The sequence below is a fragment of the Stenella coeruleoalba genome, assembly GCF_951394435.1.
Source record: "Stenella coeruleoalba genome assembly, chromosome: 1".
In the NCBI taxonomy this organism is placed as follows: Eukaryota; Metazoa; Chordata; class Mammalia; order Artiodactyla; family Delphinidae; genus Stenella; species Stenella coeruleoalba.
The window spans coordinates 20,808,744-20,830,941 of NC_137169.1; the positions used below are offsets into that span (position 1 = coordinate 20,808,744).

The 22,198-nt window shown below is 49.0% G+C and overlaps 2 protein-coding genes across 3 annotated transcripts; both read right to left on the minus strand.

Moving 5' to 3' along the window:
* Nucleotides 1-2,167: 2,167 nt before the first annotated feature.
* GPN2 (GPN-loop GTPase 2) lies at nucleotides 2,168-15,045 on the minus strand. The gene is made up of 5 exons (XM_079940313.1): nucleotides 14,548-15,045; nucleotides 13,813-13,969; nucleotides 10,924-11,084; nucleotides 6,263-6,393; nucleotides 2,168-4,779 (listed from the first exon to the last, which is right to left on the minus strand). The coding sequence occupies exons 1-5, from the start codon at nucleotides 14,956-14,958 to the stop codon at nucleotides 4,707-4,709; spliced, it is 933 nt and encodes a 310-aa protein (XP_079796439.1). The 5' UTR covers nucleotides 14,959-15,045; the 3' UTR covers nucleotides 2,168-4,706.
* A 309-nt stretch (nucleotides 15,046-15,354) lies between these two features.
* On the minus strand, nucleotides 15,355-21,874 carry GPATCH3 (G-patch domain containing 3). Of its 2 annotated transcripts, XM_079900745.1 has the most exons (8): nucleotides 21,365-21,874; nucleotides 19,673-20,091; nucleotides 19,502-19,585; nucleotides 17,974-18,148; nucleotides 17,575-17,634; nucleotides 16,850-16,971; nucleotides 16,614-16,741; nucleotides 15,355-16,112 (listed from the first exon to the last, which is right to left on the minus strand). In XM_079900745.1, the coding sequence occupies exons 1-8, from the start codon at nucleotides 21,798-21,800 to the stop codon at nucleotides 15,875-15,877; spliced, it is 1,662 nt and encodes a 553-aa protein (XP_079756871.1). In that variant the 5' UTR covers nucleotides 21,801-21,874; the 3' UTR covers nucleotides 15,355-15,874. The 2 variants fall into 2 exon arrangements, with proteins under 2 accessions (XP_079756871.1, XP_079756872.1); XM_079900746.1 differs by lacking the exon at nucleotides 19,502-19,585 and having other exon boundaries at nucleotides 21,365-21,867.
* Nucleotides 21,875-22,198: the final 324 nt, after the last annotated feature.

Genomic DNA, 22,198 nt, shown 5'->3' on the forward strand with positions numbered 1-22,198 from the left:
TCTTCAGGTCAAAACACGACTAGCCACCATCCCTTTCCCTTTAACACATACAGAGCTTTGGGTACACCATCTCTTCCGCCAAATTCTTTCACTTATATAAATACATTTATTCAGTCATGATTTCATACCTACTTAATTCTACCTCTAGGTTTGCAACTATGTCCTGGGTTTATTTTTTATCTCCCCAGAGAGCTCCCTAAAAATGGTAACTTTGTCCCATTATTCCTCCTTCTTCCCACAGCATCTCCAGCACGCTTTTGTGTGCAGGAAGGAGCTCAAAACTTAGTTTTAAAACTGTCCCTCCAAATGCCTGGTTAGTGCCAGGTCCTCTACTGTGGAAAATGGACATATAGCTAGTTCTGGGATAAAGCAAAGCTTTCTACATAGAAATCGGGCTCACAAAGAGTCAAGTAACCACAGTCCCATCCTTTCTGCACTGCCAGGTTATCCCCTAGGAAACAGAGGCCCAGGGCTTACAAAGATTTTCCTCTCCCAAGAATTTGAGTTGTGTGGGGAAAGTTTGCAACCTTAAATTCTCTGAAGAAGGTATCTACTCTTCTCTCTTATATGCAGTTACTTCAGAGGGCAAAGTCCAAATTGGCTCTGTAGATCCACAGAAGTAGGTGATGGAAAGCAAGGCATTGGGGTTAAGGTTCCTTCTCAGAACTAACCGGGCACCCTAGGCCAAGGCATTGGGGTCAGGCAGGCCACTGTGTCTCCTTCCAGAAAGGCAGAAAGGCACGATATTCCTACACACCCACCCACCCACCCACACACACACACACACACACAAAATGTCCAAGTGTCCAGTGCCTTTTTGGGAAAACCTGATTTCAGATGCTTGCAACAAGATTGCTCGTCTGACCAAAAGTGCCCCCCTCCTGCTTCTTCCTAAAGAACAGAACACAGTAATAAGAGCACGTGGCATGACTGCTATGTGCCAGGCAGTTTCATACCTTATTCCTCACAGCAACACATATTATCATCTTTGTTTTGCTATGAAGAGACTAAGGCTCAGAGCCACTTTGACACTTGGGCTTCTGGGGCTATGGGAAGTTGGCTCCCTGGCTGGACATGGAGGACACAGTGGGTTGGAAATGAGGCATATGGCTCTCCCCTACCCTCAGCAAGCCTGATGCCACTGAGGTCTGTGTAATCTGAGACTCTTCCTTCCAAAGGGGACAGGAAGAGGAGGTGAGCAGCCCAGATGAGGCTGGGTAAGGGCTCGACAACCAGGGACAAGAGAGAGGAAAAGGGGGAGGAGGGGAGCTACTCAGCTTGATAGAGAATTTCCCTCCAGGATTTTGAGGTAGTTGGGCCTCCCAGCTTCTTTCAAAAACGGGGTGGGCCTTAGTAGTGTTGGGAAGTCACTCCCCTGCCTCTCTCAGGAGCCTTGAGAAAGGACAGAGAATCTCTCAGATCCTAACGGGATCTTCATCTTCCCACAGACCCTAATGGGATCAGGCTTCCTATTCTCAGCCAGCTGTGGGTGAGCGTTTTGCTACTTCAGAAACAGCTGAGGGCAGACTGTCTGTGCTTCAGCTCTGTGGGCTTTAGGGTGTCACCCTCACTCCTAAGCCTCTTTGTCTGGGCTGGAAGCCTTTCCAATTAGCTGTGGTCACTGATAGGTTCCAAACACTATCTTCCAGTTGTTGGAAGTCCCCAATTCAGAGCCAAGATATGCATAGTATAGCCCAGTGTCAGTGGTTAGCAGAGAAGACCAAGAAGGTCCCTTGGAAAGCATTCAGGGATGGTTTCCTCCCTCCGGAAGTTCACGATTGCCAAGTGAGGTCGGGGGTGAGAAGAGCACTTCCAGACAGTGCCTGTGAGTTGTAAAGTGGCACTTTTCTGGGAGGCACTTTGGCAATATGAATCCAGAACCTAGAAAACATCAGCTATTTTATTTCTAGGACTTTATCATAAGTTAAAAGTCAGAGAGTCAGAGTGGCATGGACATATATACACGACCAAACGTAAAATAGATAGCTAGGGGGAAGCAGCCGCATAGCACAGGGAGGTGAGCTCGGTGCTTTGTGACCACCTAGAGGGGTGGGATAGGGAGGGTGGGAGGGAGACGCAAGAGGGAGGAGATATGGGAACATATGTATATGTATAACTGATTCACTTTGTTATAAAGCAGAAACTAACGCACCATTGTAAAGCAATTATACTCCAATAAAGATGTTAAAAAAAAAAAGTCAGAGTCAGACAAAGATGTTAATCACAGCACTATTTACAATAGCAAAAAAATTGCTAACAATTTAAAGGCTAAGCATGGGAGTCTGGATAAACAATGTTATAGCCATACTCCAGAATATTATCATGGAGACATTAAAAAGGTCCTTAGAGTTTTAGTTACATGAAATAATGTTAACTGAAAAAAGCAGGTTACAAAGCATTAACAATATATCCCACGTATATAAATGCTATAGCTATCCCTCTGAACGCATAGAAAAATAAGACTTGAAATAAAAAACACAAAATATACATTTGAATAGAAAATTTATTATAAATATTTAAAAATTATTTATCTGTGGTGGGATCATGGGTGACTTATTTTCATTTTCCAAGCTTTTCACTTTTCTATCAGGAAAAAAAGAAATCTTAAGGACAGTCGTCATATGCTGACAAATCGAGGATGGTCTTTCTCTTACCCTACACACTTCATGCTGAACAGACCTCACCTGGAACCCAGACACCTCTGCTTTTCTGCACTGTGCTATCCCCTCCCAATCATGACAGGGGGGATAGAAAATCACGTTGCTATCAGTGGGAAGTGGACAGAGCTCCATTTACTAGAGGAGAAAACACCCTTGTTGTCACACCAAGGCCTGAAAATAAAGTTTGGAATTTGTCCATCCTTCTTCACTTGATGACTGCAGAGAATAAATGCTCAGGGTGCTTGCATATGAGGCCATAAAGTTCTAAATGATGCTTCCTTCCAGCTGGTGTGCTTTGGTGATAGCTGGGGCCTCCAGGATGGGGTAAGCATCAAAACCCATGACCACAGCTACTGGTATTACTTTCAAAAACACAGCACCCACCCTCATGCCCTAACTGATGAGGGATCTGTCCAGCAGCCTGGGTGTCATTATTCCTGGGCTCCAGGCCCCATAGACTCACAGCCAGCCCCAGGCAGTGCCTCCTGGCCTCAGTTTCCCTGGCTTGCACTGTTGACACTCCCCACCGTGTACAGTGTCAATAGGGATGAGGTGCTTTGAACTCCTTAGATGAGAGTCGGGGGAAGGAGCACCCAGTTATCATCCCCTGTCCCGCCAGGCGTGGGAGTGGGGGTCGGCTGCTTTCACACTGTTCCAGCCCGAGGGGCCTCCTCACAGCCCCTAACTCTTCTGCCTTCTGCTCTGGTGGCCAAATGTGAGAAGCAAAGCCCGGTCACCCCCATCTCAATGCTGCTTCAGAACAGTTTTCCTAAATTGAATTCTCCAACTGTCCGAACCACCAGTCATCTATCTTCCCCCTGATTTACGATTCAGTTAATACCCTACAGGTGTCTAAATTCTTTCTCCTGATTGGTTATAAACCCTGTGGGAGGAGGGCCCTGACTTTTCACCATTAAGTATTCAGCAAAGTGAGCTATGAGAGAGACAGGCTGACTGAAGTTCAAACTCCTCATCTTTCTGTTTCCTCACAGTAAAGTGGGGCTTAGTACTATTCCCCATCTTGTCTATGTCCCTAGGAGCTGCTGTGAAAGCCACATGAGGACTGTGTGTGTGGAAGCTCTTTGTGAAATGCTAAGCCCTTCCCATGTATTAACAGCACTGAGTGTCTGCAAATAAGACTACTGGCACGACAGCCATCTGTCCCCTTCTGCCTCCAGGCTACGGCCGGAAAAAAAAAAAAAATTAAAATTAAAAAATAAGCCTGGGATGCTACCTACTGGTTGAAAATGTGAATTGCATCCAACCAGTTGCAAGAAGAGCAAAGGAAGCAAACACCAGTATTTCCAACTTCAAGCCGGCTTGACTTTCCCCACAGCCCTCATGATACGATTATATACTGGTATTTTCCTTTAAGCAACTCATTTTGTATAAATAATTTCATTTTAAAGTCAACTTTTAATCACTAATATAAATGGAAAACTAGTTAACACTTAACCTCAAAAAACAATAAAACCATGACATAAAGACAATGAAAATAAAACGTTACAAGATCTGCTAGGAGTGTTGTCTGTGAGACCTCAAGTTTGAGGTTCACTGTTAAAACTGAAGATTAACCAAAGAGCATAACTGAGGACTGAGAGTCAACCCTCTAGTATGATCCCGTGCTTTGGGGGAAACACTGCCCTGTAGTAGGAAGAAATAGGACTCTTCTGAGGAGAGGGGACATTCCCATATTCCCAACTCACTCGGCCTGGATGATTGAAGAAAGTTTGGAAGCCACAAAAAGTAGAAGATAAACTCTTGCATTGTAGCACATTCCGTCACAGCCCGAGTGGGACCAGTGCTGAATCCCTGGTGGCAGCGCCAGAGTTCATGAGGCTGTGACTGGTGCTCTGCTTGGCTACATGTGTGGCTTTTGGCCAGAAGTCCTCTGCAAGGCTGAGTATGCCCTCGCCAGTCTCCCAGCTCTGGCTGGGAGGGCTGCCCTTGGATCTGCAGGCCACTGAGCTGTCCGCTGCTCACTGGGAGCTGCCACTCTCCCCAGCGCTGGGTCGTGTGTCTTGTTCTCCAGAGCTCAGCTTGCTGCTATAGCTGCATGGCCTCCTGCTCCACTGACTGCTCTGAGGGCGCCAGGTACTTCTCCTGCAGGCCCAGGGTGCTGATGGAGGGCTCGTCAAGGCTGATAGCATAGGCAAGGATGGAGAACTGGTCTGGGTAGGATCTGACCTCTGTGATGTGTGCCCTCTAGCTGCGTCTGGAGGTTCCTCCCATCCCACTCCCTTCCTCATAATTAGAGCTTCAGGCAACAGGGAACAACTGGGTCTGAGAAGTCCCTCCAAGTAACCAGACCCAAATGCTCCTCTATTTGCCTCTTGCCCACACTGCAGAGAAGCAGAGAAGCAGAGAGCACTAACCCTCCAGCTCTGTGTTGTGGCACGTGCTCTGGAGCCAGGCTGTGGGGTTAAACCCTGATTTTGCCACTTGTTTTTCTCATCTGTAATACAGAGCTGTGAGGAACTCTGTCAAATGAGACAACGAATATAAAGCGCCAGCATGGCAACCGGCACACGGCAGGTGCTCAGCAAATGACTTCTCTGCTTCAGCTAGAGGAGGGAACTCAGGGAGCTCAAAGAAAGCAACAACTTTCTGCTTGGGCTATAGGGTGCCTTCTAGCTCTCTCTGGAATAGCAGGAAAGTGGGGCAGGAAGGACATCAATCAGAGTCACACAGGAAAAGACCACGACACTGCCCATGGAGCTGTGTGAGGCTGGCCGACCTGAGGCCTGGGTCTGGGGTCTGACTATGGCTAGGTTGGCCACCATGGCTCTTATACTAGAGGACTCCGGCGTCAGAACTTGAGATTCTACAACCAGGGAGACTGAGGTTCCAATACATCCCATGGCCCCCTCAAACACAGCACAGCTGCCAGTTCCCATCCCTGCCACCCACGTGACAAACCTGCCCTCTCCTCTTCCTTTTCTTGCCTCAGTGACTACAACCACCCCCTACCACTGACTAAACCAGAAACCTGGGAGTCTAACTTCTGCTCCACCTCCTTGTATCCCATAACCACCTGGTCATGAGCTCTAGCTATCTGTCTCCTTCACATTTTTCCAGTCCACACCCTTTCTGCTATTGTCACTACTAATGTTGCATCCCATCTCACCTGGAGACTGTAAAGACTCTCCTGCTCCCAATCACATCCCTTAAATGCATTTTCCACACTTGGAGGTGCTTTTCAAGAATGTACATCTGATTGCGTCACGCTCCGCTCAACAATAGTATGCTGGTTCCCACTGGCCACCCACGGCCTAAGTCCACACTCCTCCATCGCCTACCTCCCCTTCCCACTGCATCTCCCTTTCCCCTTCACACTCAAGACACCAGGCAAACCGAATCCCTTGCATCTCTCCGAAGTGACCAGTGCTCTCTCATATCTGGGCCTCTGTATTTGTTGCTCCTTCCGATCAACAGCCTCCCTTGTCCTCAGGTACAAACAACCCTGAAGCCTTCCAAGGGACCAGTTACCAGGGAGCCCACTGGTCAACATGAAATCAGTCATCTGCAAGGGCAGCCATGGCCATTCCTGAGCCCCTGGCCTCCCGCTCTTGGCTGTGGCGGAGGCTAGCGAGCAAGGATACGAGGAGAAGTGGAAGTCAGCTCCCACCGCGGCAGACATCACAGCCTCCAGGCTCCGCTGCTCCTGGACCCCAAAGCAGTAGCCATTGGCTTTATCCACAGCCTGCAGGACCCGCTGGATACTCTCCTTGTCCTGGGCAGGGAGGAGAGAAACAGCTCTGAGTGAAATAGGGGTATGTGGAATTGAGGTTGTACCAAACCGACTGCAGTCTCCAAACACCCCCCTTGATCTTGCCTCATGAAGCCTCTGTCCATGCAGCTCCCTTGGCCTGGAGTACTTCTACATGTGCCCAGAGGCCCGGCTACACCTCAGCTTTCCTGACTACCAACCCACCCAAATTAGAACAGATAAGCCCCTCTACGCACACCCGCAGTCCCCTGGGTTTATCCCCACTGTAGCTATGATCCTTACCATCTTACTATTAGCAAGTTATTAACTCATCTGCCTCTCCTACTTGACTGTGCACCCCTTGAGGTCGGGAACTTGTTTGTCCAGGCATCCCCAGTGGCTGGCGCAGAACCTATCTAACAGTAGGCACCCGATAAATATGCATGTAACTTATTTGTTCGTCCACATAAAAGTGGTAAGAATGGTCCCTACATCACATCATGGGAAAGAGAGATCAAAATAATGCATGTACAGTCCTCAGCACAATGCCTAGCACAGAAAGTCTTCAATAAGTGTAACTGTATGATTCATATTATAGGTTTCACCTCCTCGTTTTAGTGGAGAAAAGTGTGGCATTAAACAGAGAAGAGACAAGCTCCCTTAAGTTCACCCCCAGCAGAAAGGAATCTAACACGCACCTTTGTCTCCCAGGTTACCTTTGCAGGGTGCAAGGTGAGAGGCACAAGGGTTGGGTACTACTTTGCAAAGTCAACAGGCAGTTGCCCATCTTGAAGGAGGCTGAAAGACTTGTCCCTGGCCTTGGTCAAGTCCCTTGCTAATGACTTTCTGAACTCATCCTTTTTCACACTGAGGAGGGAACATGTGTAGAGAGAACCCAGCAAAACAACAGGGGGGCTTCCCTGGTGGCACAGTCGTTAAGAATCTGCCTGCCAATGCAGGGGACACGGGTTCAATCCCTGGTCCGGGAAGATTCCCACATGCCGTGGAGCAACTAAGCCCGTGCGCCACAACTACTGAGCCTGCGCTCTAGAGCCCGTGAGCCACAACTACTGAAGGCCGTGTGCCACAACTACTGAATCCCACATGCCTAGAGCTCGTGCTCCACAACGAAGAGTAGCCCGCAACTAAAGAATGCCCGTGTGCAGCAGCGAAGAGCCAACACAGCCAAAAACAAATAAATTAAAAAACAAAAAAACAGAACAGATAGGGCCAAAATTTGGTCTACCCTCTTTACTGGAATCCTGCCCACCACTGGTCTCGAAACCAAGGAGACTGAATGATTGTTGGACCCAGGACAAAGACCATTGTTTGAGGCCTCAAAGCCTCCTGGACACGTAGCCTGGTGTGCTCCCAGGCACTGCAGAGCCAATAGCCAAGGGACGAGGCCTCTTAGTGCCCAGTACAGGCACACCTCGGAGATACTGTGGGTTGGGTTCCAGAGCACCAAGGTAAAGCACATTTCATGATAAAGTGAGTCACACGGATTTTTTGGTCTCCCAGTGCATATAAAAGTCATGTTTACACTATACTGTAGTCTATTAAGCATATAGTCAATAGCATTATGCCCAAAAAAACAATGTATGTACCTTAATTTAAAAGTACTTTATTGCTGGGACTTCCCTGGTGGCGCAGTGGTTAAGAATCCGCCTGCCAATGCAGGGGACATGGGTTCGAGCCCTGGTCCAGCAAGATCCCACATGCTGTGGAGCAACTAAGCCCGTGTGCCACAACTACTGAGCCTGCACTCTAGAGCCTGCGAGCCACAATTACTGAGCTTGTGAGCCACAACTACTGAGCCGGGGCGCCTAGAGCCCATGCTCCGCAACAAGAGAAGCCACTGCAGTGAGAATCCCGCGCACCGCAACGAAGAGTACCTCCCGCTTGCCACAGCCAGAGAAAGCCCGCGTGCAAAAAAAAGGACTTTATTGCTAAAAAATGCTGACCATCATCTGAGCCTTCGGTGAGTCATAATCTTTTCACTGGTTGAGGGTCTTGCCTCCGTGGTGCTAGCTGCTGACTGATCAGGGTGGTGTTGCTGTGGTAATGTCTTAAAATAAGACAACAATGAAGTTTGCTGCATCAACTGACTCTTCCTTTTACGAACGACGTCTCTGTAGCATGCGATGCTGTTTGATAGCAGTTTACCCACAGTAGAACTTCTTTCAAAATTGGAGTCAATCCTCTCAAATCCTGCTGCTACTATTTCAACTAAGTTTACATAATATTCTAAATCCTTTGCTGCCATTTCAACATCCTTCACAGCATCTTCACCAGGAGTAGATTCCATCTCAAGAAACCACTTTCTTTGCTCATTCATAAGAAGCAACTCCTTATCCAAAAAGTTGTATTATGAGACTGCAGCAATTCAGTGTCTTTAGGCTTCACTTCTAATTCTAGTTCTCTTGCTATTTCCACCACATCTGCAGTTACTTCCTCCACTGAAGTCTTGAAGTCCTCAAAGTCATCCACGAGGGTTGGACGCAACTTCTTCCAAACTCCTGTTAATACTGATATTTTGACCCCTTCCCAAGAATCACGAATGTTCTTAATGGCATCTAGAATGGTGAATCCTTTCCAGAAGGTTTTCAATTTACTTCACCCAGATCCATGAGAGGAATCACTATCTATGGCAGCTACAGCCTTAAGAAATGTATTTCTTAAATACTAAGACTTGAAAGTCAAAATGACTCCTTGATCCACGGGCTGCAGAATGGGTGTTGTGTTGGCAGGCATGAAAACAACATCTCTATCACAGCTCTTAGATGACCAGGCGCATTGTCAATGAGCAGTAATATTTTGAAAAGAATCTTTTTTTCTGAGCAGCAGGTCTCAATAGTGGGCTTAAAATATTTAGTAAACTATGTTGTGAACAGATGTACTGTCATCCAGGCTTTGTTGTTCCATTTATAGAGCACAGGCAGAGTAAATTTCACAGAATTCTTAAGGGCCCTAGGATTTTTGGAATCGTAAATGAGCACTGGCTTCAACTTAAAGTCACCAGATGCATTAGCCCCTAAAAAGAGAGTCAGCCTATCCTTTGAAGCCTTGAAGCCAGGCACTGACTTCTCTCTAGCTATGAAAGTCCTAGATGGCATCTTTTTCCAGTATAAGGCTGTTTTGTCTACATTGAGAATCTGTTGTTTACTACAGCCACCTTTTTTTTTTGGCCACACCGGCCACTTGTGGGATCTTAGTGCCCCAACCAGGGATTGAACCCCAGGCCCTCAGCAGTGAGCGCAGAGTCCTAACCACTGGACCGCCAGGGAATTCCCAGTGTAGCCACCTTCATTAATGATCTTAGCTAGATCTTCTGGATAATTTGCTGCAGCTTCTACACCAGCACTTGCTGCTTCACCTTGCACCTTTATGCTATGGGGATGGCTTCTTTTCTTAAACCTCATGAACCAACCTCTGCTAGCTTCAAACTTTTCTTCTGCAGCTTCCTCATGTCTTTCAGCCTTCATAGAACTGACGAGAGTTATGGCCTTGCTCTGAATTAGGCTTTGGCTTAAAGAAATGCTGTGGCTGGTTTGATGTATCCAGACCACTAAAACTTTCTCCATATCAGCAATAAGGCTGTTTTGCTTTCTTATCATTCCTGTGTTCACTGGAGTAGCACTTTTCATTTCCTTCAAGAACTCTTCCTTTGCATTCACACCTTGGTTAACTGTTTGGCACAAGAGGCCTAGCTTTTGGCCTATCTTGGCTTTTCAACATGCCTTCCTCACTAAGCTTAATCATTTCTAGCTTTTAAAGTGAGAGGCATGGGACTTCCCTGGCGGTCCAGTGGTTAAGACTCTGCTTCCACTGCATGGGGCATGGGTTCGACCCCTGGTTGGGGAACTAAAATCCAGCATGCTGCATGGCCAAAAAAAAAAAAAAAAAAAAAAACACTGAGAGATGTGAAGCTCTTCCTTTCACATGAACACTTAGAGTCCGTTGTAGGTTTAATTGGTCTAATTTCCACATTGTTGTGTTTTAGGGAGTGTTAGGGAATAAGGAGGCTGGTGGAGAGGGAGAGATGGGGGAACAGCCAGTCAGTGGAGCAGTCAAAACACACACATTTGTGGATTAAGTTCACCTTCTTTTTTTTTTCGGCCACGCCATGTGGCTTGCGGGATCTTAGTTCCCTAACCAGGAATCAAACCTGTGTCCTCAAAACAAAGAAAAAAAACCTGTGCCCTCAGCAGTGAAAGCACAGAGTCCTACCCACTGGACCGTCAGGGAATTCCCAAGTTCGCCGTCTTATATGGGTGCAGTCGATGGTGCCCCAGACAATTATAATAGTAACATCAAAGATCACTGATCATAGATCATCATAACAAATATAATAATAATGAAGAAGTTTGAAATATTGTGAAAATTATCAAAATGTAACACAGAGACATAAAGTGAGCAAATGCTGTTGGAACATGTACTTGGTTCAATGCAGGGTTGCCACAAGCCTATAACTGGTAAAAAAAAAAAAAAAAAAAAAGCAGTATCTGTGAAGCATGATAAAGCAAAGTACAATAAAATGAGGTGTGTTTGTACCTGGATGTTGAGAGGGATGAAGGAGACCAGGCTGTAGTCTTCGATGAGCTGCACCAGTTTCTCATTGAGCTGACGGTAGTGGCGGAAGAAAGGATCAGAAGCCAGGTGGTCAAGCAGGTAGGAGAGGTCCAGGACCTCTGTGTAGTAGTCCAGGTTGAAGGCTAAGAAGAGAAACTGGTTAGCACAGGGAACGACAGTCAATATCCTATGATAAACCATAATGGAAAAGAATATAAAAAAAGAATGTATATATATGTATAACTGAGTCACTCTGCTGTACAGCAGAACTTAATACAACATTGTATATCAACTATACTTTAATTAGAAAGAAAATAAAAAGAAGAGAAACTGGTGTTCAGGAGCAACTGGCATCAGGCTAAAGACTTGAGGACAGGGACCATTATTTTTTTCCTTCTTCCTTTGCCTTCATTCACTCACTCACTCACTCATTCATTCATTCATTCAACAAACATTTGCTGAGGCAGTGAAATGAACTTCCTGAGAAGAAAATACTTGATTTCACTTGTTGGCTCTGCCATTTACTAGCTCTATGGGCAGTTACCCACCTCATGGGGCTACTGTGAGGATTAAGGGCTATAAACCCCAGTGTCTGGTTCAGAGAAGTGCTTGATCAGTGGTAGTAAGGTAGAACATGTACCAATAATAGTGCTTGGTCCCTGCCTCAAAAAGCTCATAGCCAGGCAGAGCTCCCAGGACCTGGCACACTATCTAGTGCTCTATCTAGCAGGATGGCCTCTTAGGAAAATCACTTTCCCTTTCCAGGTCAGTTCCTTCTTAGTGTAAAATGAGAAGATTAGACTAGATGACTCAGAGGTCCCTGACTCAGTTCTATGAATACAAACTTTGCACTAAGAGAAGGAAAGTGGGCCTCTGCACTGTCCACTTCTGCCTGGAAGATTCAAGCAGCTGGGCTACTCAGTAGGTCTGTTCCAAAGTGAGCCGAGGGAATCAGGCTATTGGGATTGACTGACTCACTCCCTGATCTCTGCTTCCTGTGTTCTTATCAGCTCTAATTAGAAACCGACACCCCTGTGCCTGCAAGGAAGGAAGTGCTGGGCATTCCAACAATCTTCTTGGATTGCCTGACAGGTACGTTTCTCACTGAGAATGCAGAAACTGCAGCCAGGTACACTTGGTTTAAATTTTATCTCAGTTAAAAGGCTAGCTGAGTGACTGACCTTGGGCTATTCATGTAATGTCTCTGGGCCTCAATTGCCTGATCTGGTTTGTACCTCAGTCTCTTGTGAGGATGACTGGCAAGAGTCAGAGCTAGAAATGTAGAGGACCAGCATGTAGCCATCTGGGCTGCAGGCTGTGAAGGGGGAGACAGGCTTGGGAAGACACAAATCTGGACATAGATAAAATGGGGCTTTTTTATCCCCATCCTTCCATGTCCCAACTGGCAGCCAGTCACCCTCCCTGGACAAGGCCCTGACACTTCACTCTCCCTACAACCTCCCTCCTGCTCACTGCTGGTCATTTCAGCTATTCTTCTCTAGGTTCCTTTGTGGCTGAAGATGCTATTTAGGGAACTAATGCCCCAGTCAGCAGGGCACTAATTTTGCAGGAAAAAAATGTTGGCCATAGACCCCTAGGCAACGTCCCCCCCTCATGCCAGCCTACTTCTCTCTCAGTCTTTCCCACCTTGACAAATGGCACCTTTATCTGTCCACTGGTTCAGTCAGAAACCTGAGAGTCATCCTTAATTCCTCTGTCTCCACATCCAATCCACCAGCAAATCCTATTTCTTGAGTAAGTTTTGAATCTATCTACTTCTCTCCATTCCCACTACCACTGCCTGGGCTGCTGCAAACACCTCCTACAGGACCTCTGTTTTCATTCTTGCCCCTTTCAATTCACAAAGTAGCCAGAAGGGCCTTTTTAGTTCATGGTGTTCCCTTGCTTCATATTCATCAATGGCTTTCCTCTGTGTTTCAACAGTACAGGTTCTAGCCTCTGCCCACCTCTCTGACCTCGTTTCCTACCACCCTTCCCCTGGGCACTATCTCAGCTACCCTGGGCTCCCTTCACTCCCCACCCCCTTTTCCTTGAACACAAAAAGCTCTTTCCCGGGACTTCCCTGGTGGCGCAGTGGTTAAGAATCCGCCTGCCAATGCAGGGGGCGTGGGTTCGATCCCTGGTCCGGGAAGATCCCACATGCCGCAGAGCAACTAAGCCCGTGCGCCACAACTACTGAGCCTGTGCTCTAGAGCCGCGAGCCACAACTACTGAGCCCGCATGCTGCAGCTACTGAAACCCGCGTGCCTAGAGCTTGTGCTCTGCAACAACAGAAGCCACCGCAATGAGGAGCCCGCGCACCGCAACAAAGAATAGCCTCTGCTCGCCGCAACTAGAGAAAGCCCGTGCGCAGCAAAGAAGACCCAACGCAGCCAAAAAAATAATTAAAAAAAAAATATTGTGGTTCAGGTGAAATGGCAAAGAACAACAACAACAACCCACCAACAAACAACAAACAAAACTCTTTCCTTAAGGATTAGGGAAATAGGGACCCCTATTGGTCCCTCTGCCTAGGAACAATTCTGCCTTGGCTGGCTCCTTCTCACTATTCTGGTCTCAGCTCAGATGGTACTGTTCACTCCCCTCACTCCCAACCACTCACTATCCCATCACTTTCTTCTAATTCCTTCATAATACATATCATCATCTGTAGCTCTCTTGTCCCCAAAACCCAGAACAGTATCTGGCACACAGTGCCACAAAATAAATACGCAGGGATCAGACCTGACTGTGGCTACTATCATCAGGCCATGCATGGTCCCTGGAAGCAGCTTCCTCCAGCTGAGATCTCTGCTTCACTCCAGCCCAGCCGCTGCCCTACTTTTTGCCTGTCAGAACAGGATCTCTTACCCAGCTTCCCATAGTGTTCAATGAGGTCCATCTTGGAGAGGAGATTGACATGGGGCAGCTCCACATGCAGCATGGTGGCCAGGGAGGTACACAGTACCGAAATGAACTTGGCAGGGTCTGTGCAATAGTGAGAATCCACCAGGTGGACAGCAGTCAGCTGGGAGGGAAGGAAGAGACAGGGTGAGACTGGCCTGGGGAGGCAGGGAACATTAGGGCCTATGTCTCCCCCATCAGACTGGGGACTTCTGAGGGCAAAGGGAAAGTCTTCCCATTAGTTTTTTCCTGCTTCTGTTTCATTCTAATAGTCATAGTCATTTCCTTATTCCAGGAGATGTGGGGCATCTTTTCCTACAAGATGCCTTGCACTGAGCCTCCCAGTGGGCAACTGGTTCAATTCACACTGCACCTGACTCTATTCTTTCACTTTCTTTTGCCCACAAGTCACAACAATTACCATACCACTTTCCACATAACTACTTCCATACTCCCAATAATCCCAAATTGGGTACTGACACATCCATTTTACAGATGAGAAAACTGAGGTTGAGAGATAAACTGACTTGCCCAGGACCACACAGCGAGTCAGTGGCAGAGCCAGGATTCAAACTCACATCTGTTTTACTCCAAAGCGTCTCGGCCCCTACCTCGCTGTGGGACATGGGGGCGTGGCATCTGTTCTCCTCCCTGTCTCAGTTCCTCCATCTGCAAAATGGGCCTGCCCGTCCCCAGACGCACCCTGAGGTCCCACTGCGCCATCTGGGAGAAGATGCTGCGCAGGGCTCCGTGGTGCGTGCAGAGCTCCACCTGGCCAGGGCAGTCGAAGAGGAAGTAGTGGCCGCGGAGGGGGTCGAGCTTGGTACGCAACCAGTCCAGGTTGGCCTCCAGGTACTCCATGCAGTACAGCAGGCCGCCGTTGGGCCCCAGCTGCAGCGCGTCCATCACGTCGCCCAGCCCCACCAGCTCGCCCACGTCCACGGCGCACTCGTACGGCAGCCCCTCATTGGCCGGGTCCAGGTTCACCACCGCCACACGCCGGCCCAGCGCGCGCAGGAACTCACTCATGCCCAGGCAGTACGTGGTCTTCCCCGAGCCCGGAGGGCCAATAACCGCCTGCCCAAAGGCCGTGGTCGGAGCGGCCCCCGCCATGGGCAGCCGGCACACGGCCCCGTGCGGAGCAGGTAAGCTCGGCAGGAAAGCAGGGCGGGAGCCAAGCCGAAGACGAGAGCCGAGGGCAACGGGATCCCCGACGTGCACTTCGTCGGGGGCCGGCGGTGATGCCCGGGGGTCGCTTAAGGAGGAAGAGCAGGGACCCGCGCGATGTGAGACGACCAAATGGCCCGGTACTGACGGGACCAGCACCCGACTTCCGGACGACGTCGGAAACAGCAGGGCCGGGAGAGGAAGTCCCGCCCATACGGCGACGACACAGCTTGGCGCCGAAGGGCGCGGTGACGTCGGTGCGTGGGGCGGACGTGGGGGCCTGGGGGAGAGGGCGGTTACCTTTCTGGGGATTTCTCCACCTTCCTCCCGGCCGAATTAGAAGAGAAAGAGAAATTCGGTAGTAAAGTTTTTTATTCTCTCGTCAGGTCGCAGACCCGGGACACGTGCAGCGGACTCTCCGCTGCCCGGTCCCAGCCAGTTAAGGGTAGAGGCGATGGAGGGCCCGCCCCAAGAGCGTCTCTTCCAACCACAAATCCTCTCCTCTTCCATGTCCCTTTTCCCCTCTTTCTGGGCTTCATGCTGAACCCACTCCCACCCTCCCCTTGCCCCCAGGAAGGTTGTGACGATAACCTCAGTCAATCCAGTTTTCACGGTGCTGGGGGAGGCAACAGGAGCAAGCCCAAACAGGGACTAGAGTTAGGAGACCACCGAGGACAAGTCATTAAGCGCTATCATCAAAAGGGAGGATAGGGGGCTTTTTATAAAAATGCCCCTGAGGTAGACAGGCAGAAGGCAAGTTCTGAACAAGCCGCGCAGACTGCTGCTCCCATAGTTCTTTCTGCTTCCGTGGGAGACAGGGCCAGGCAGAGGGCTGCCACTGTGCAATTATGAGTGATCCTGATTAAGGAAGCCCTTGAACTTGCCACTCACGCTCTGAGGGGCTGTCCGAGGCACAGCTGGAACCCCTCACAAAAGCCATATCTGTGCGAAACTTCATGCTGGTGGGTGGCTGGCGGCGGAGCAGCGAATCCCCCTGGTCCTGGGGTAGGGGCTCATCGTAGATGGTGGAGATGAGCCCTAAGCCAGTTCCACGGGGCCTCTTTGGTTGCACAAATGGCTGGAGCTTCTCTCCATGGTACCTGGATCAAAAAGAGCTCTCAGTGAGAGGGCTGCTATCTCACAGCAGTAAAGGGTTTGAGAAAGAACAGGGTAGAAGCTACTTCATATGTGGTTTGTCCCAAAGACTGAGCATTTAAATCTGGATCTTTGCTCTCCAGCCCCCTTATCCATCCATTGATAGTGCCAGCAACCAGAGGCCTCACATACTGCTTTCATTTTAAATGGTACACGAAATTTAGAACAACTGTCACCACTCTGTGACTTACAGTCACTTTCTAATAGCAATCATCAAGTCCAAACTCCTCAGACTTGGGGGAATGACTCCCCCAGGAGATTAATGATCGTGTCAAGCCTGAGGACTCAGTCTTGAAAACGTTAGCGCCAAACATACTTTTTCCTTCTAATTCTGTTTTGAAGTTCATTCCCTAGGCGTCTCTAGCACCCAATCCAAAACCAGAGGGAAGAGGGTACAGCTGAAAGGCTCACTTGGGCTCCCAGGGAAGTCCCTCACCCATACTCACCCCAATCCACGCTTGCATCTGGGGTGCTGGCCGTCACTATCCAGGGCCTCGGGCACCCCTGAGCACCCGCTGCCCAGGCCCTGGCCCTCGGCCCAGCCCTGCCGCTCCATCACCTTCCGCCCAATGCCCTGCAGAGGGAAGGGAGAAGACTTGAGATGGGGCTCCTGTGGGGGCGGGGAAGGGAATGAGGGTAAAGAAGGAAAAGAGAGGGGTCGGCGGGCTGGCACAGTGCTCACCTTGGTGTGGCGCTCGAAGGTGCCCACCTGGTGTCCAATCACGGAGCCGGCCTCCTGGCCATCACGGAGTCTCTGTTCCAGACGAATTTGGACAGAGTCTCGGGCATCCTTGTCTCCACCATCTGAGGAAGTAGAGCCCAATTTGTGGAAGGGTCTCTCTCAGCAGAAGGGGGGTAAAATCAGGTTTCTAGGCCCTCACAAGATTTAAATATTCATTTTTATGGTGTGTTATTACTGTATTATTATTTCTCCCATTAGACTGGGAGCTCACCAAGAATAAGAACCACAGCTGTCTCATCTTACAGATGAGGAAACTGAAGTACAGAAAAGTCATAAAGCCAAAAAATGAGAGAGAGAATTAGGACCCAGGTCTTCCCTTCCCACCCCCCAACCACCCTAGGTCATTTCTGACTCCAGGATCTAAATTCTTAACCAGAGCCCGAACTCCTGACCCTCCCACTCTACTAGGGTCTGCCCATCAGAACCAGAGCTCCCTGAGGGCTGTCACCACATGTCCTTCCTGCACAAAGAAAGGAAAAAGGCTCTGCCCACAACCAGCACTTAATGCACTCAACTAAAGATGTTTTAAGAGAGGAACCTCTTAGCGGGCTACCCCAAGGGAACTGGTGCCCTGTCTCAGCCTCTGCTAAGCAGGTCTGGTAAAGTGTCACTGCAAGGCCAGGGCACCATTCCACCTCCCAGTACTGCAACCTCTGGCCCAGTACCTGCATCGTAGTACACACTCATATCCACATCCCAGTCATCGGCTGTCTGTTCATCAAAGTCTGCAGATAGAAAAGCATCAAGCAGAGTGAGCCAAGGACTCTCAGTTCTGTCAAGAGTTAAATTAAATTAGACTTCCTAGAACTTGGGGCTTTTGATTTTATCTTCAAATCTCTCCTCTGAAGGGGGGTCATTCAGAATTTGTAGGAGGGCATTTTCTCTCCACTCCACTGATCCCTCACCCCTAGAAAGGATGGCTGGTCTCTCATATACGACCAGCGTAAGCCTCTTCCCTAGCCCTTTAGTTGGGCTCACTGCCAGGGAACCCACCGTGTGGAGCACAGCGCCCTGAGCGAACGCAGCAGGGATCACCCCTGCCCTTGCCCGGGTGCCAGTGTTACCTCCTTCCTCTTCCTGCCAGAATTGGGCATCAGTGTAGAACACCAGGCCTGAGCCGCCCTTCTCCCACTTGAGCTCGATCTCCTCCTCAAAGAGCTGCTCAGTGGTCCGCTCCTGCCCGGTCACGTCCTCATGCAGCGCTTCGTGCCGCTCCCACTCCTCACCCCGCTCATCGTCCTGGGAGAAGGTGGGGAGAGGTGATCTGCCTGTCCAGCTTCCTGACCTCAGGCCCACGAGGAGGGCAGCTCAGTGCACAGGAGGTCCCATAGATGGGACCTCGGCTCCTTTCCTCCAAATTTCTCTGAGAAGCAGCACTTTCTGGCCCCTAAGCCGTGACCAAAACATCTCTCCATGCCCTGTTTCTCAACATACTTGGCCCCTTCCGCCACAAGCCTGACTCACTCTTATCCCTGTGCTTTTGGCCATGTTGTTCTCCCTGCCCAAATATCTGCCCTCCTCTTCCACCACCACCTCCTCTTCACTTGGTTAAATCCTCCTCATTCCTCAAGTTCTGTAGCTCACATGAGGTCCCCCACCACTCTCACTGGTCTCTGAATTTCTCACTGCTAATCAATACACCCTGTTTATGCCTTTCTACATTATGTCACAAAGAAAGAAGGGACAGGAACTAAACTTATCGTCTACTGTGTCAGGCCCTTCACATACCTTAGCTCCTTTAATCACCCCAACAACGCTGTGAGGTTAGTACCATTATTCCCATTCTACAGGTGATGAAACCTCGATTTAGAGGAGTAAAGTGATTTGCCTAAGAGAGGGGCAGAGCCAGCGTTCAAACCCATACCATACCACATCCCCTTTCCAGATGCTGGTTCTCTCTCTTCAGGGAGCTTGAAGGCTCTTTGTGGGAAGGAAATGAGTCTTAAAATGTCTTTGGAATCCTGTGCTAGCCCCTGTGTTTACAACTGCTTGACTGGACTTGTGGAATGACAGAATGACTCCTGGCTTGAAATCTTGGGGACTCCTGCCCCAGTTAAACTCCAGGAGGTCTCAGGAATCACTGCTACAGAGCAGGGGCTGGAGAAAAGGCAGGACAGTACCACACACTAAGGATGTGGTCCAGATGTGTTAGCAACTCTGAGCTGGGAATTTTGAAGACACAGGTCAATTACTTCTTACCCAGAGTATGCATTTAAAAAGTTTCCCAACAAATCACACCTCTCCCGATTGTATGGATGAACAAACAAGTTTGGAGAAAGACGTAGAAGAAACGTCTATTTCATTGATAAAGTTAGAGTGGAGGCTAGTGTTCAATCCACAGACTCAAGGTCAGAAAAGAGAGGCGACTTCTCAACCACATAATGAAAGCACACAGAAGTTAGACAAGCAGCGAAGGGGACTGGGTTCACATCCCAGCTGTGCCTCTGCTTCCTTAGGTGATCTTATCTCTTGGTCAGTGGATTTCATCAATGAAAGGGACCCTCCTTACATTTCTTCTGAAGGAATGAAAAGAAGACCCCTTTGAGAATCTTTTGATAAAAGCTCTGGCCCCTCTCCCAAAGAAACATATACCTGCACGTGCAAATGCAGTTTTACGTTCAAGGTCAGGGAGTTCAAAGTCTTTGGAAGCCTCCTGAGGACCCCAGGTTTAGAACTCTGGTAATACACAATTGAAGAGCGGTGCTGTTAACGCCTTGGCCTCCCTAAGCTGCCAGCAAGGACAAGGTGGCTCCCTGTACTCACGTCATCTGAGTGTGACTCTTCTTCCTCTTCCTCTTCCTCCTCTGGCTCTTCACAGGGGTTGGCTGGTACGTCTGCCAAGCAGGTTCCCTGGGGTATCTCCTCACCCTCAGCTGTGTACACAAGCTCTGCCTGCTCCACAGTCTCTGAGTCCTCATACTTGAAGGGCACATTGCCGTAGCGCCGGGAGGAACCTGTCTTGGGGAACTGGAGATGCAGCTGGGTGATGATCCGAGGGGGTAGACGGCAGGCCCGGATCAACTCCAAAAAGACCCGCAGGGGAGTCCCCACATTCCCGTTGGGCATCAGCACCGGTGGGTTCAGCTCTGGCAGTTGCCTCAGGTCGGCCAGCGTGAAGGCTTCACTCTCAGCCTTCCGACTCTGCAGTTCCTTCCGGGTCTTGAAGGGAAAGGAGTCCAAACCTTGGAAAGCAGGGAGAAGAATAGCTCTTGAAACCTAGAAGTCTCCAGCAACACTTGAGTCAGAAACTGTTCAAGGTTTAAATCCTTTAGCCTAATGCTGTTTCTCCCTTTCAAACTTTTCCAGAGTCCCTTCCTCTGTTCCCTGACCAGAACCACCTAGTAATCTCATGCCATTTCTCATCACCTAGGCTAAGCTCATAAGTTTCTTCCAGATCTGATTCCTGATGACCTTTTGATTTTCAACTGCCACCAACCCTCACCCCCTGCACACCGTCATACCATGTGTTCCAATCACATCAAACAATTTAACATGCCCTGAGAGTTTCATGGGCTTTCACATATCTGTGTCTTTGCAAATGCCATTTACTTTGAACACCATTCTTTCCCACCAACTCCTGTTTATCTTTCAAGATCCAGATGCAAAGCCACATTTCCTAATCCTTCTAGGAAATGGGTTTCTCCCTCCCCTGTCATCTCACAGCAGTTGGTGTTAAAGAGCACAGGCTCTGGAGCAAAACGCCTAGTTAGTACTGTGACTCTGTCACCTTGTAATATAACATAATTTCCGTATTCTTCAGTTTCCTCACTTATAAAATGGGTAACAATAGCTCCTACCTTATAGGATTGTTGCGAAGAGTCAATAAGAAAACGAAAAGACTTCGAACCGTGCCCAGTAAGTGCACAGGAAGTGCTCAGTAAACGTTAACAATTAGAATGGCATCTCTGTGACACTTACCTTTTTACAAATCTGTCTTCCTCTCTGGATTCTGAGCACAGACTGTGTCCAACTGTGCTCTGCATACCAGCTAGAGTCACACTACGTCTAGCAATACAGGCTAGATTTGTTGAATGAATAAATTAGAGGGCCCTGCACTGTGCTTCCTGTTTCCCTATCAAAGTGATTTCCCATGAAAATGGGAGCTGTCCAGAGAAAAGAGTTTGTCTCTTCATTTGCATCTTGCCAACAGAGGACTGGGTGGAGAGCAACAAAGACAATATCTGATTTCCTTTTTCCCCTTCTATGTCAGTGCAAAAGAGGATAGACTTAATAAATAGACTTAATAAATGGGAAAGATCATCTGAATAGGCCTCTTTTTTTTTTCCCCCCGAGTTTTTCTAACGTGAGAGTTGAGCCTGAAACTTTGTCCAGAAATGATATAAACTCCTAAAGAGCCCTAACGAGAGACCTGACTTATCCTCAACAATCCTCAGGGACGGTGCCTCTGTTCCAGTGCCTCTAGTAGTCCCAGTCTATTCTCTCTCCTACTCGTACCTGATGCCTCAGTAGGTAGCCGAAGTCTGCGGATGAAACAACGACCAGGTAAGCAAGTCCCCTGAGAATCCAGCCACCGGCGGCCCGAGTACATACGGAGAAACCTCTGGGCTTGAGTTGGCCCCCGTACCGAGATGACGCAGCAGCAGGTGCGGGTCTGGGCAGGAGCAGAGTCCTGAGTGGAGAGAGTGCGGGCATCGTTGAGTGAAGTCTGGGCCAGACCCTGGCGGATAGGAGTTAGGGTAGAGTCGGGAGCAGCCTGGGGAGGGGCCCGCTCAGGCCGATGCCGGTAGTGGAAACAGAGGAAGCCACAGCCGCACTGTTCCCGGAACTGGCTAAAGTAGCTCCGTAGCTGGGCTGAGCGCAACTCCGACGGGATACCGCTCACTATTAAGTAAACCGCCGCCTCCTCCGCCGCCGCACTGGACGCCGCCATCTTGGGTGTCACATGATCGGCTGGAACCAACACTTGCGAGAATATTGCGAGGGGCGTTGAGGTGCTGCAATAAATACTGCGTAACCGGTGATTAGTTCGCCGGGATTGAGGACGTGGAACCAAGAGCTGGGAAAGCACGGAAGGAAGTCGCTAGGTCCCTTTCCCACAGACAGAAGCCAGTGGTGATGGGTAAAACTGACCTGGGAAGTGGGGTTACGGCTCTGTTTCATAAGACGCTAGTGAGGATCAAATCAGAAGCCCGAGGGAGAGGCAATGTTTAAGATTTTTAGCTGTTGGATAGCTCCCAAACCTAATCGCAATTCTTTTATCAGTTTAGGGCCTTTTCAGTCGTAAATCCATTTATGCTACCAAAACATATTGGTGAACTCTCACAAAAT

Excerpts from the sequence above, each read along its gene's own strand:
- GPATCH3 (XM_079900745.1), bottom strand. The coding sequence starts at position 21,800 with ATGGCGGCGTCCAGTGCGGCGGCGGAGGAGGCGGCGGTTTACTTAATA. Across the intron at positions 16,742-16,849 it reads CCTTCGAGCGCCACACCAAG|GGCATTGGGCGGAAGGTGAT; the intron begins GTGAGCACTGTG and ends TTCCCTCTGCAG. Across the intron at positions 16,113-16,613 it reads AGATGCAAGCGTGGATTGGG|GTACCATGGAGAGAAGCTCC; the intron begins GTGAGTATGGGT and ends TTTTTGATCCAG.
- GPN2 (XM_079940313.1), bottom strand. The coding sequence starts at position 14,958 with ATGGCGGGGGCCGCTCCGACCACGGCCTTTGGGCAGGCGGTTATTGGC. Across the intron at positions 11,085-13,812 it reads TGAACACTATGGGAAGCTGG|CCTTCAACCTGGACTACTAC; the intron begins GTAAGAGATCCT and ends TTCTCTTCTTAG. Across the intron at positions 6,394-10,923 it reads TCATCCCTCTCAACATCCAG|GACAAGGAGAGTATCCAGCG; the intron begins GTACAAACACAC and ends CTCCCTGCCCAG.